The sequence below is a fragment of the Macaca thibetana genome, chromosome 11, assembly GCF_024542745.1.
Source record: "Macaca thibetana thibetana isolate TM-01 chromosome 11, ASM2454274v1, whole genome shotgun sequence".
In the NCBI taxonomy this organism is placed as follows: domain Eukaryota; kingdom Metazoa; phylum Chordata; class Mammalia; order Primates; family Cercopithecidae; genus Macaca; species Macaca thibetana.
The window spans coordinates 49739769-49753551 of NC_065588.1; the positions used below are offsets into that span (position 1 = coordinate 49739769).

Below are 13783 nucleotides of genomic sequence, written 5' to 3' on the forward strand. Positions count from 1 at the left end.
CTACTGGAACTTTTACTATCTCTTCCTTTCATGCAGGTTCCCCAGAAGAAAGACCCCAGAATCAAAAAGTCAGTACTCAAGCTGGGCGCAGTGGCTCCTGCCTGTAATCCCAGCACTTTGGGAGGCCCAGGCAGGTAGATTACCTGAGGTCAGGAGTTTGAGACCAGCCTGGCCAACATGGTAAAACCCCGTCCCTACTAAAAATACAAAAATTAGCCGGGCGTGGTGGTGGGCGCCTGTAGTCCCAGCACTCAGGAGGCTGAGGCAGGAGAATCGCTTGAACCCGGGAGGCAGAGGTTGCAGTGAGCCGAGATCGCACCACTGCACTCCAGCCTGGGTGACAGAGTGAAGCTTCGTCTCAAAAAAAAAAAAAGTCAGTACTCGGGACTATCATCCTTGGTCTAAGCCCCATCATTCCAAGAAAGGGTTTCCAGGCAGCCACTAGGGCGACAGAAAGCTAGGGAAACAGAGAACAAGTCCCCTCTGACTCTAATTCTCAATGAGCCAGTGGCTCACAGGGGTGGAAGTGATTACCTATTTCTGTTGTTTATTACTCTGGGAAAGAGTCTGGTGGAGTTGGACTCCTCTGCCTCTATTGCAGAACAAGCCATAGCCCTCTCCCACCTCCATGCTGAAATTCTTCACATCCTGTGCCCGCCCTTTACATTTTATAGTTCCTGCAGCTTAGTAAATGTGGGAGGTGTACTATATATGTATTAGTCATCAGAGGAGGTACTTTCTGCCCTCTCACCGCAGCAGGGAATTTCTCCTCTGCTGACCTCTGGTGGTGATAGTTTGAACTGTATTCTCCCTTTTTAGTTGGTAGCATGTTGGCAGGTAATGATGCATATTTTCTCAATTTAAATTCAAATGTCCAAGTATAGTACTAAGTCATTATTTTTTTTCATTGTTGAATTTTGTACGTCTTTCAGGCAGTATGGTGTAATACAAAGAATACAGCCGGCCTGGTGGGGTGGCTCACGCCTGCAATCCCAGCACTTTGGGAGGCCAAGGCGGAGGGATCACGAGGTTGAGATCGACCCCATAGGCCGGGAGCGGTGGCTCACGCCTGTAATCCCAGAACTTTGGTGCCGAGGCGGGTGGATCACGAGGTCAGGAGATTGAGATCATCCTGGCTAACACGGAGAAACCCCGTCTCTACTAAAAATACAAAAAATTAGCCTGGTGTGGTGGTGGGCACCTGTAGTCACAGCTACTCGGGAGGCTGAGGCAGGAGAATGGCGTGAACCTCGGAGGTGGAGCTTACAGTAAGCCGAGATCGCGCCACTGCACTCCAGCCTGGGCGACAGAACGAGACTCCGTCTAAAAAAAAAAAAAAAATCGACCCCATCCTGGCCAACATGGACCCCATCCTGGCCAACATGGTGACATGGTGAAACCCTGTCTCTGCTAAAAGTACAAAAATAATAATTTTAAAAAAAGAATAGGCCGGTCGCGGTGGCTCAAGCCTGTAATCCCCGCACTTTGGGAGGCCGAGACGGGCGGATCACGAGGTCAGGAGATCGAGACCATCCTGGCTAACGCGGTGAAACCCCGTCTCTACTAAAAAAAATACAAAAAAACTAGCCGGGCGAGGTGGCGGGCGCCTGTAGTCCCAGCTACTCAGGAGGCTGAGGCAGGAGAATGGCATGAACCTGGGAGGCGGAGCTTGCAGTGAGCAGAGATCCCGCCACTGCACCCCAGCCTGGGTGACAGAGCAAGACTCCGTCTCAAAAAAAAAAAAAAAATAGAACCTGGACTTTGGAGTCAGACCTGCCTAAGTTCAAATTCCAGCTCTGCTATTTCCTAGCTGAATGACTTTGGGCGACTTACCTAAGCTCAATTTTCTTACCTATAAAGTGGAAATAATAAAAATAATAGGCCAGGCACAGTGGCTCACACCTGTAATCCCAGCACTTTGGGAGGCCGAGGCGGGCAGATCACGAGGTCACGAGATTGAGACTATCCTGGCCAACATGGTGAAACCCTGTCTCTACTAAAAATACAAACATTAGCTGGGCATGGTGGCGTGTGCCTGTAGTCCCAGCTACTGGGGAGGCCCAGGCAGGAGAATCGCTTGAACCAGGGAGTGGGATGTTTCAGTGAGCCAAGATGGCACCACTCTACTCCTGCCTGGTGACAGAGCAAGACTCAGTCTCAAAAAATAAATAAAATAATAATAATAATAATAAATATTTCAGGGGAGAATTAGATGAGACGATTGTAAAATGCATAGCCCTAGCTGTGACCCAGAATATAGTAGGTGCTTGATAAGAACTTTGTCACCTCCTTAATAATGGTTATTTGTTCAGCCTGTGAACCAATGTGATTTTTTTTTAAGTGAAATCCACACAGCAAAATTTACCATTGTTACTGTTTTCAATGTGTTTTTTTTTTAATTCAGGTAAGTTTTATGTACTTTCTGATTCTTAAGTTGGAAAACAAGGTAACCTCTAATATGGGCTGTGAGGCCTTCCTCTGCCCAAGTAGCTGCAGATATGAACCCTGAATATAAAGGGATCTTAGGCTAGAAGGGATCTTGGGCAGAGCTGAATGGCTCTAAGCATTTGACCTCACCTTAGTTTCCTCCTGAGAAGAGTCAACAGAGTCCAGCATCTTCTTCCAAGGTCAGAAAAGGGCAAAGATTTGAAATTAGGTATCACTGGGTTCTCAGCTGGGCCTGCAAGGTCCCCTCCTCCCACTATGCAGAGCAAAGAGGAGGTTGCAGAAGAGAAGAGGATATGAGATTGGTTCTCTGCTCCTCCCTTTCTTTCCCTGCTTTCCCCACACCCACCCTCTCCCCCACAGCAGCCTTCTCCCCCACAGAGGCTGGGATAGAATGAGGGGGGCGGAGTTGGGGACTGAGGGATCAGAAGCCCCAGGATGCCCTGTATCTGAAGAAAGCTTTGGCCAGGGGCAGCTGTGCTGGCTCATGCTCTCCTCCTTCTGCTGCTGCCATCCTCCAGCAAGATGCTAGGGTCTCTGGGGCTTTGGGCGTTACTTCCCACAGCTGTGGAAGGTAAGCGTCTACAGGGAGGGGAAGGGTCTTTCCATCCATCCCGTGAGGGAAAGGGGTGCTTGAAGCAAGAGCCACCCCTTTGGAAGAGTGGTGAGTGGGCTGGGTGAGTGAGGGTGAAGGACAGAGCCATGTGTCCCCATGGCGGGGCTCAGGTTCCAGCCGTCTGCTGACCCTGCTTCCTCCTGTGGCTTTACCATACTGACGCTGGGATGTGGAACATGTTTTTGTCTGTTCTTTTGGCCACTTTTTTGCCTCTGCATTCACTCCTATCTCGAATCCTTTCCTTTCCCCACCCTGGGCCTCAGCACCCCCAAACAGGCGAACTTGTGTGTTCTTTGAGGCCCCTGGAGTGCAGGGAAGCACAAAGACACTGGGAGAGCTGCTAGATACAGGCCCAGAGCTCCCTAGAGCTATCCGCTGCCTCTACAGCCGCTGCTGCTTTGGGATCTGGAACCTGACCCAAGACCGGGCACAGGTGGAAATGCAAGGTGAATGGCAAAGTATATGGCAGGTGATAGCTAGGGTGGGAGACAGACACATCCTGGGGTGTGGGTGGCAACCAAGGGGGAAGGGGAGAAATAGAACATGTGGTGGGAAAGAAAAGCCCATGAGAGATGGAAGGGATGCCTCTGATAGAGAAGGGATTTATCCTCTGTTTCCACACGCCATTGTGCTTTCTCCCTTTTCCCCCTTTCTCTCCTCTTCCCCTAATCCCACGCCATCAGGATGCCGAGACAGTGATGAGCCAGGCTGTGAGTCCCTCCACTGTGACCCAAGTCCCCGAGCCCACCCCAGCCCTGGCTCCACTCTCTTCACCTGCTCCTGTGGCACTGACTTCTGCAATGCCAATTACAGCCATCTGCCTCCTCCAGGGAGCTCTGGGACTCCTGGCTCCCAGGGTCCCCAGGCTGCCCCAGGTAGCCACCCAAGGGTACTGAAGGCTGGTGGGGGCTGGGCCCAGGTTAGGATGAGAGGTGGAACCAGGGCCAGTTCTCACCCTACTCCCACCCCACACTTTCCTCCTCCTGGCCTTGGGAAGTTGGTTGCCCTGGTGACTGGGAGATAAGGGGTCTTGTGACCAGGGTGGGGGTGGGTTGAGAAGCAAGCTCTCAGGAGGGGAACAGCGGAGAGCAGGTTTGGGTCAGTGCTTGCCAGCCTGCATTCTTGCCTTGATGTCCAGGTGAGTCCATCTGGATGGCACTGGTGCTGCTGGGGCTGTTCCTCCTCCTCCTGCTGCTGCTGGGCAGCATCATCTTGGGTACTAATCCACCCCATCCCTCCCTTGTGACCCCAAGACATTGTCCCCAGAGCTCTGATCCCTCTCCAGGCACCCCTGACCCCATGGTCTTGGGATCTCTATAGCCTGATTCCCAGACTCCCATGACCTCTCACAAAGCTCCCTTTCCATAGAGTCCCTTTTCCTGTCCCCATGCATGTGCACCCTGAACCTAAGGCTCTTCTCTGTTCCAGCCCTGCTACAGCGAAAGAACTACAGAGTGCGAAGTGAACCAGTGCCAAAGCCAGGGCCAGACTTGGGCAGGGACTGGAGTGTGGAGCTGCAGGAGCTGCCCGAGCTGTGCTTCTCCCAGGTGCCCCAGGGAGGGAGAGAAGGGATCCTCTGGGCACTCCTGGAGGTTGTGCTGGGGAGGAAACCTGGCCCTATTATAGCTCTGAGGCCCACACTCAGCACAGTGTCCCTACCAGGTAATCCGGGAAGGAGGTCATGCAGTGGTTTGGGCCGGGCAGCTGCAAGGCAAACTGGTTGCCATCAAGGCCTTTCCACCGAGGTCTGTGGCTCAGTTCCAAGCTGAGAGAGCATTGTACGAACTTCCAGGCCTACAGCACGACCACATTGTCCGATTTATCACCGCCAGCTGGGGGGGCCCTGGCCCCATGCTCTCTGGGCCCCTGCTGGTACTGGAACTGCATCCCAAGGTGAGCACCAAGGAGTATATATGTGTGTGTGTGCCTGTGTGTATGTATGGAGGTGGGGGCTACATGGTAGCTTCCGCTTTCAATTTTCTCTTTTCTAAGACATTAAAAATGGCCAGGTGAGGTGGCCCACGCCTGTTATCCCAGGACTTTGAGAGGCCAAGGTGGGTGGATCGCCTAAGCCCAGGAGCTCAAGACTAGCCTAGGCAACATGAGGAAACCCTATCACTGCAAAATTAGCTCAGCATGGCAGTGCACACCTATAGTCCCAACTACTCAGGGGGCTGAGGTGGAAAGATCGCTTGAGCATAGGAGGTTGAGGCTGCAGTGAGCCGTGAGCATCCCACTGCACTCCAGCCTGGGAGACAGAGTGAGACCATCTCAAAAAATAGTAACAAGCTGGGCACGGTGGCACACGCCTGTAATCCCAGCACTTTGGGAGGCCAACTTGGGAGGATTGCTTGAACCCAGGAATTCAGGGATTCAAGAACAGTCTGGGCAACACTGTGAAACCCCACCTCTACAAAAAAGAAAAAATTGGCTGGGTGTGATGGCACGTGCCTGCGGTCCCATCTACTTGGGAGGCTGAGGTGGAAGGAGTACCTGAGCCTGGGAAGGTCAAGACTGGCAGTGGGCCAAGATTGTGCCACTGCACTCCAGCCTAGGTGACAGAGTAAGCCCCTGTCTCAAAATAATAATAATTTTTATTAATTTTTATTTTTTATTACATAAACAATACATGTTTATATATTTATTTTATTTTATTTTATTTTGTGAGGGGGGCAGAGCCTTGCTCTGTTGCCCAGACTGGAGTGCAGTGGCATAGCTTGGCTCACTGCAACCTCTGCCTCCTGGGTTCAAGCAATTCTCCTCCCTAAGCCTCACCAGTAGCTGGGATTATAGGTGCCTGCCACCACGCCTGGCTAATTTTTGCATTTTTAGTAGAGACGGAGTTTCACCATGTTGGCCAGGCTGGTTTCGAACTCCTGACCTCAAGTGATCCACCCATCTCAGCCCCACGAAGTGCTGGGATTACAGGCATGAGCCACTGTGCCCAGCCAAAAAAAAAAAAAAAAAAAAAAAACAATGTTGGCCGGGCACGGTGGCTCACGCTTGTAATCCCAGCACTTTGGGAGGCCGAGACAGGCAGATCACGAGGTCAGGAGATCGAGACCATCCTGGCTAACACAGTGAAACCCCATCTCTACTAAAAATACATTTAAGAAAATTAGCCGGGCGTGGTGGCGGGCGCCTGTAGTCTCAGCTACACGGGAGGCTGAGGCAGGAGAATGGTGTGAACCCGTGAAGCAGAGCTTGCAGTGAGTGGAGATCGCGCCACTGCACTCCAGCCTGGGTGACAAAGCAAGACTCCATCTCAAAAAAAAAAAAACAATGTTAAAGAAATACCTTCAGGCACAACCCTCCAAACTTATTCATATATTCATTCAACAAATAATTATGAACTATATGTCAGACACTCTGCTAGAGGCCAGAAAAAACACAATCCCTGCCTTTACAGATTTTATAGACTAGCAGGGGAGACAGAAATGGATCAAGTAAACACAAGTGTCAAATGTCAAGTGTGCTAAGTGCTAGAAGAGAGGGCCACTGAATTATAAGAATAATAAGATGTGGCCGGGCGCGGTGGCTCAAGCCTGTAATCCCAGCACTTTGGGAGGCCGAGACGGGCGGATCACGAGGTCAGGAGTTCGAGACCATCCTGGCTAACACGGTGAAACCCCGTCTCTACTAAAAAATACAAAAAACTAGCCGGGCGAGGTGGCGGGCGCCTGTAGTCCTGGCTACTCGGGAGGCTGAGGCAGGAGAATGGCGTAAAAACCCGGGAGGCAGAGCTTGCAGTGAGCTGAGATCCGGCCACTGCACTCCAGCCTGGGCGACACAGCGAGACTCCGTCTCAAAAAAAAAAAAAAAAAAAAAAAAAAAAAAGAATAATAAGATGTGACTTGAAGGGGAGAGCAATGAGCAAAAAGAAGAGGAAAAGGTAGGCAGAGGCCAGCCACACCAGGCCCTATGGGCCTGCTAAAGATTTGGGACTTTTAAAGCTTTCATACCATTTCCCATCTGCTTCCTGCTAGGCATTACACTACCCACTTTTTTTTTTTTTTTTTTTTGACAGAGTCTCATTCAGTTGCCCAGGCTAGAATGCAGTGGCACGATCTCAGCTCACTGCAGCCTCTGCCTCCTGGGTTCAAGCAATTCTGCCTCAGCCACCCGAGTAGCTGGGATTACAGGCGTGCTGCCACTACTTACTCCTGGCTAATTTTTGTATTTTTAGTAGATATGGGATTTCACCATGTTGGCCAGGCTGGTCTCAAACTCCTGACCTCAAGTGATCCGCCTGCCTCGGCCTCCCAAAGTGCTGGGATTACAGGTGTGAGCCACCCCGCCCGGCCATGCTACACACTTTAAACATTTCCAAACACACCCTTTGCAAACACATTATGAGGTAGGAATGATTATCCACATGGGGCTCAGAAAAGGAAAGTCATTTGCCCAGAATCTATGTGACTCTAGAGCTGGCTCCTCATCATCATGTCTGTTGCCTCCTGTTTACCCCTCCACCAGGACTGTGTGTGTCTCTGTCCACGTAGAAGAGCTCCCCACAACTCACTTTGCCCTATTGTAAGTAGTTCAACCTCCACCACCTGTTTCAGTGCCCAAATGCAGTGGCTCTTCCCTGGACTTTTTCAGCCCCTATAGCTTCTGCACCTCCGAAATCTTGAATGATGGAAAATCCCCTCTTTGACCACATACCTCCTGGCCCAGCTCAAAAATCACTGTTTTTTTTGTTTGTTTGTTTAAATTTCTCTGACTTCTCCAGGCAGTGTTAGTCATTCTTGCTTTATGCCCCTTGGCACTCGGTTAATTTTCCCATCTTGGGGTTTACTGCATTCTTTATCTCTTACCTTCTCATCTGAGCCATCTTGGTGCCTGCACACAACTCATGGCCACTGAAGGTGCTCGATGACACTTGTCGAATGAGGGGTTCTATTGCTCCCTTCCCTCCAATTCCCACTTGCCCTCCACCTGCTACTCTGTTATCTACTGGCTCTGCCTGTCTATGTGTACACATGCCTGACACCTCAGACAAGGTGGCTCATGAGGGATGCCCCTGACTAGCTTACCCTGCCTCCTCTGTTACTGTCTTTGCCCCACATTTTCTGAGTCAGTATAAGCTGGTGGTTATTAGTAAGTGATCTTGAGTCAGACTGCTTGGATTCAAGCTCCACTCCTGCCTCACCGACTGACTTCAAGCGAGTTTCCTTAGTTCTCTGAGGAAAAGCTCTTCATCTGTTAAATGGGGGTGTGACAGGAAGACCTACCTCCTAGGGTTGTTACAAGGATTACAGGAGGCCACATCCACTGGGCCTGGACCACAGTAAGTGCCTAGTAACCTTGATCTCGAGTTACTATTTTTCATGTCAATTGATGCACAGTCTTACTCCTTCTACCTATTGTCTTGGCCAGCATCCGTCGGTGTGTCTGTCTGCTGGGGAGATGCAGGGAGAAGACTGTCAATTGATCTCTGCTCCCTGGGATGGATCAGCCACCTCCAGCTTTGTGTACTGTCCTTTTCTCTCTGTTTTTTCCCAGGGCTCCCTGTACCACTACTTGACCCAGCACACCAGTGACTGGGGAAGTTCCCTGCGGATGGCACTGTCCCTGGCCCAGGGCCTGGCATTTCTCCATGAGGAGCGCTGGCAGAATGGTGGGTGAGCTGGGCTTAGTTTAGGGGAAGGATTGGGTCAAGGCCGGGCGCGGTGGCTCAAGCTGTAATCCCACACTGCTAGGTGATTTCTGATTCTGGCGGGCGCCTTAGTCCTTTGGATGGGGAAGGAGCTTGCAGTGAGCCGAGATCGGCCACTGCACTCCAGCCTGGGCAACAACGTGAGACTCCGTCTCAAAAAAAAAAAAAAAAAAAAAAAAAAAAAAAAAAAAAAGGGGGAGGAAGAGCCGGTCGCGGTGGCTCACACCTTTAATCCCAACACTTTGGGAGACCGAGGCAGGCGGATCATGAGGTCAGGAGATCGAGGCCATCCTGGCTAACACGGTGAAACCCCGTCTCTGTTAAAAATACAAAATATTAGCCAGGCGTGGTGACACGTGCCTGTAGTCCCAGCTACTCGGGAGGCTGAGAGGCAGGAGAATCGCTTGAACCCGGGAGGTGGAGGTTGCAGTGAGCCGAGATTGCGACACTGCACTCCAGCCTGAGCAACAGAGCGAGATGCCGACTCAAAAAAAAAAAAAAAAAAAAAAAAGGCTGGGCGCGGTGGCTCAAGCCTGTAATCCCAGCACTTTGGGAGGCCGAGATGGGTGGATCACGAGGTCAGGAGATCGAGACCATCCTGCCTAACCCGGTGAAACCCCGTCTCTACAAAAAATCCAAAAAAAACTAGCCAGGCGAGGCGGCGGGCGCCTGTAGTCCCAGCTACTCGGGAGGCTGAGGCAGGAGAATGGCGTAAACCCGGGAGGCGGAGCTTGCAGTGAGCTGAGGTCCGGCCACTGCACTCCAGCCCTCCAGCCCGGGCGACTGAGCAAGACTCTGTCTCAAAAAAAAAAAGAGGGAGGAAGAACATCCATGTTCCTTCAACCTTGATTCCCCCACAGGCCAATATAAACCAGGTATTGCCCACCGAGATCTGAGCAGCCAGAATGTGCTCATTCGGGAAGATGGATCGTGTGCCATTGGAGACCTGGGCCTTGCCTTGGTGCTCCCTGGCCTCACTCAGCCCCCTGCCTGGACCCCTACTCAACCACAAGGCCCAGCTGCCATCATGGAAGTGAGTTCTCTGGCTAACTGGTGAGGCCCAGGATGATGGTGGTGCTGCTGATGGCAATGCAGCCATTGTGTGTCAACAGTTGTAGCAATACCTATAGCATTTGGGACATTGCTGAGTCTGTGTTTGGGGATATTGCATGGACCATTGCTGCAATGAGGGTTGCCACAGAGATGATTCTTGGCCCTTCGTGCCTTGCTCTCCAGGCTGGCACCCAGAGGTACATGGCACCAGAGCTCTTGGACAAGACTCTGGACCTACAGGATTGGGGCATGGCCCTCCGACGAGCTGATATTTACTCTTTGGCTCTGCTCCTGTGGGAGATACTGAGCCGCTGCCCAGATTTGAGGCCTGGTAAGGATAAGTGGTACAGTCCCTTCCCCTGGGCTCCCCCTCACCCATTCTAGGTTCACCCCAACCTGACCTGGTCCTGAGAAAGCTCTGCTCTTCCCTGTCTTGCCTTTTCTATATGGTAGGCACCCCTAGGACTAACTGACACCCAGCCCCTCTACCTCCCTCCAGACAGCAGTCCACCACCCTTCCAACTGGCCTATGAGGCAGAACTGGGCAATACCCCTACCTCTGATGAGCTATGGGCCTTGGCAGTGCAAGAGAGGAGGCGTCCCTACATCCCATCCACCTGGCGCTGCTTTGCTACAGTAAGAGGCCTAGGCTGTTGGGCTGGGAACCTGGAGAGTGGGGGCTGGGCATGGGCTTCAAGGACATCTCTGCCAGGGCATCTGTCTACTCCTATCTCCTCTCATCTCCCATCACTCCTTGGTTCATGCTCAGCTGGAACTGGGCAAGCCTGCTCTCCCCCTCAGTTCATCCTCTTCCACCCTAAGTCTCACACAGTCCATTCCATCTACCTGAGACACACACCTTCCTCCTGCTCAGCCTTGCCTAGCCTGTCTCTCCTCTCTACCATCAGTTAGCCCTGTTCCTCAGTCCCCTTCTCCAGGATGCCCTCCTTGGCTTTGCTCTTGTCCTGAGCTCTGCCCCATCTGCTCTCCTAATACAGTAAAGCCCAAAAATCAGTTCAGTAAGTCCCCATTCTGTCATACATTGATGATGTTTCTGCTGTGACCCAATAAAAGGCAGTTCTGGGTATAAAGGGTGAAAGCAGTGGCCTCACAGTGAAAGTTCAGGGCTTTGCACAAACACTGTTTTTTTTTTTTTTTTTGAGACAGAGTTTCGCTCTGTCACCCAGGTTGGAGTGCAGTGGTGCGATCTCGGCTCACTGCAAGCTCTGCCTCCTGGGTTCACGCCATTCTCCTACCTCAGCCTCCCGAGTAGCTGGGACTACAGGTGCCCGCCAACGTGCCTGGCTAATTTTTTGTATTTTTAGTAGAGACGGGGTGTCACCATGTTAGCCAGGATGGTCTCGATCTCCTGACCTCATGATCCGCCCGTCTCGGCCTCCCAAAGTGCTGGGATTACAGGTGTGAGCCATCGCGCCTGGCCACAAATACTTTTTTTTTTTTTTTTTTTTTTTTTTGAGACGGAGTCTCGCTCTGTCGCCCAGGCTGGAGTGCAGTGGCGCAATCTCGGCTCACTGCAAGCTCCGCCTCCCAGGTTCACGCCATTCTCCTGCCTCAGCCTCCTGAGTAGCTGGGACTACAGGCGCCTGCCACCGCGCCCAGCTAATTTTTTGTATTTTTAGTAGAGACGGGGTTTCACTGTGGTCTCGATCTCCTGACCTTGTGATCCGCCCGCCTCGGCCTCCCAAAGTGCTGGGATTACAGGCTTGAGCCACCGCGCCCGGCCACAAATACTTTTTTAACAGAATGTGCCTTCTGCTACCTGATCTGAAATTTCCACGGCACAAGTGTTAAGTTAGCTAACGGAAACTGGGCATTACTTGCAGAAGACTCTGGCTCTCTGAGAGGAAAGAGAGTAATTTCCCATTAGCATATTAAGCTTTCAACCTATATTAGCTCCTCAGAGGAAACAGTGGGCTGTACAGAAGGCCCCCGCAGAGCCTGTTTCATAGGGAACAAGATTCAGAAGGCTGGAATTCAGCAAGAGGGAAAGGAGGGAGGCTCCAGGAAAGATCAGAAGTGGGTGTTGAAAGCAGGCGAGTGATGGACACTGAAGATGCCTTTTAACCCTGGGGCCCACTCAAGATCCTAGAGTCAACCCTCCCTCCCTGTCATTCCTCCCAGGATCCTGATGGGCTGAGGGAGCTCCTAGAAGACTGTTGGGATGCAGACCCAGAAGCACGGCTGACGGCTGAGTGTGTACAGCAGCGCCTGGCTGCCCTGGCCCATCCTCAGGAGAGCCCCTTTCCGGAGAGCTGTCCACGTGGCTGCACACCTCTCTGCCCAGAAGACTCTACTTCAACTCCTGCCCCTACCATCCTGCCCTGTAGGCCTCAGCGGAGTGCCTGCCACTTCAGTGTTCAGCAAGGCCCTTGTTCCAGGAATCCTCAGCCTGCCTGTACCCTTTCTCCTATGTAAATATGCAGTTTATGTGTAATCAATGTACATGCCAACCTAAACATGGCGATTGCATAGCTGTCTTGTCTGCCTCATCACTGCCTTTCCCACCTGCCGAATCCTTGGATTCTTCTGCGGGCATCCAGTCCACAGCAGTTCTGACCAGTGACTCGGTGTAGGTGTGCAGGAAACAGAATAAAGTCAGCTTTCCTGACGCATATCCTTGGGCCTTCCTCTATTCCTGTAATCCAGGAACCCTCTTGTCTCTCTTCTCTTCCACTAACATTTATTTTTATTTATTTATCTGATTTCTTTTTTTGGAGACAGAGTCTCTGTCCAGGCATGAGTGCAATGACACGATCATGTCTCACTGCAGCCTTGTCCTCCCTGGGCTCTTGTGATCCTCCTACCCCAGCCTCCCGAATAGGTGGGACCACAGGCATGGACCACCATACCCAGCTATTTTTTCTTTTTTGAGACAGAGTCTCGCTCTGTCACCCAGGCCGGAGTGCAGTGGCACAGTCTCTGCTCACTGCAAGCTCTGCCTCCCGGGTTCATGCCATTCTCCTGCCTCAGCCTCCCGAGTAGCTGGGACTACAGGCACCCGCCACCATGCCTGGCTAATTTTTTGTATTTTTAGTAGAGACGGGTTTTTGTTTTGTTTGTTTGTTTGTTTTCTGTATTTTTTTTTTAGTAGAGACGGGTTTTCACTGTGTTAGCCAGGATGGTCTCCATCTCCTGACCTCGTGATCCGCCTGTCTCGGCCTCCCAAAGTGCTGGGATTACAGGCTTGAGCCACCGCGCCTGGCCTAGAGACGGGTTTTCACTGTGTTAGCCAGGATGGTCTTGATATCCTGACCTCGTGATTCGCCCACCTCGGCCTCCCAAAGCGCTGGGATTACAGGCCCACCGCATCTGGCCTAATTTTTTATTTTTTGTAGAGATGAAGTCTTGCTATGTTGCCCAGGCTGGTCTCAAACTCCTGAGCTCAAGCAGTCCTCGTTCCTCAGCCTCCCAAAGTTCTGGGATTACAGGCATGAACCACTGCACCCAGCATTTTAAATTGTTTTTTTGTTTTGTTTTGTTTTGAGACGGAGTCTCGCTCTGTCGCCCAGGCTGGAGTGCAGTGGCGCGATCTCGGCTCACTGCAAGCTCCGCCTCCCGGGTTCCCGCCATTCTCCTGGCTCAGCCTCCTGAGTAGCTGGGACTACAGGCGCCCACAACCGCGTCCGGCTAATTTTTTTTTTGTATTTTTAGTAGAGACGGGGTTTCACCGTGGTCTCGATCTCCTGACCTTGTGATCCTTCCGCCTCGGCCTCCCAAAGTGCTGGGATTACAGACGTGAGCCACCGCGCCCAGCAAATTGTTTATTTTTTTTAAATTTTATTTATTTATTTATTTTGAGACTGGGTCTTGCTCTGTTGCCCAGGCTGGAGTGCAGTGGCACGGTCTCAGCTCACTGCAAGCTCTGCCTCCCGGGTTCATGCCATTCTCCTGCCTCAGCCTCCCAAGTAGCTGGGACTACAGGCACCAGCCACCACAGCTGGCTAATTTTTTTGTTTTTTTTTTTTTTTTTTTTTTTTTTTTTTTGAGAC

At 51.6% G+C, this 13783-nt stretch overlaps 2 protein-coding genes and 1 long non-coding RNA gene across 9 annotated transcripts in view; 2 read left to right on the forward strand and 1 right to left on the reverse strand.

The window, feature by feature from the left end:
• Window positions 1-13783, reverse strand: part of LOC126931196 (uncharacterized) — a 155046-nt gene that overhangs the window by 125324 nt on the left and 15939 nt on the right. The gene's annotated exons all lie outside the window — the stretch shown is intronic.
• Window positions 1-13783, forward strand: part of PRR13 (proline rich 13) — an 86974-nt gene that overhangs the window by 57799 nt on the left and 15392 nt on the right. The gene's annotated exons all lie outside the window — the stretch shown is intronic.
• On the forward strand, window positions 1755-12787 carry AMHR2 (anti-Mullerian hormone receptor type 2). Of its 6 annotated transcripts, none has more exons than XM_050748877.1 (11): window positions 1755-3019; window positions 3325-3507; window positions 3745-3936; window positions 4200-4277; window positions 4490-4608; window positions 4724-4954; window positions 8567-8681; window positions 9581-9753; window positions 9957-10104; window positions 10277-10409; window positions 11916-12261. In XM_050748877.1, the coding sequence occupies exons 1-11, from the start codon at window positions 2971-2973 to the stop codon at window positions 11929-11931; spliced, it is 1437 nt and encodes a 478-aa protein (XP_050604834.1). In that variant the 5' UTR covers window positions 1755-2970; the 3' UTR covers window positions 11932-12261. The 6 variants fall into 6 exon arrangements, with proteins under 6 accessions (XP_050604834.1, XP_050604833.1, XP_050604832.1 ...); XM_050748872.1 differs by having other exon boundaries at window positions 1760-3019; window positions 10273-10409; window positions 11916-12785; XM_050748876.1 differs by lacking the exon at window positions 9957-10104 and having other exon boundaries at window positions 1756-3019; window positions 10273-10409.

Excerpts from the sequence above, each read along its gene's own strand:
- AMHR2 (XM_050748872.1), top strand. The coding sequence starts at position 2,971 with ATGCTAGGGTCTCTGGGGCTTTGGGCGTTACTTCCCACAGCTGTGGAA. Across the intron at positions 3,508-3,744 it reads GGCACAGGTGGAAATGCAAG|GATGCCGAGACAGTGATGAG; the intron begins GTGAATGGCAAA and ends CCACGCCATCAG. Across the intron at positions 8,682-9,580 it reads TGAGGAGCGCTGGCAGAATG|GCCAATATAAACCAGGTATT; the intron begins GTGGGTGAGCTG and ends ATTCCCCCACAG.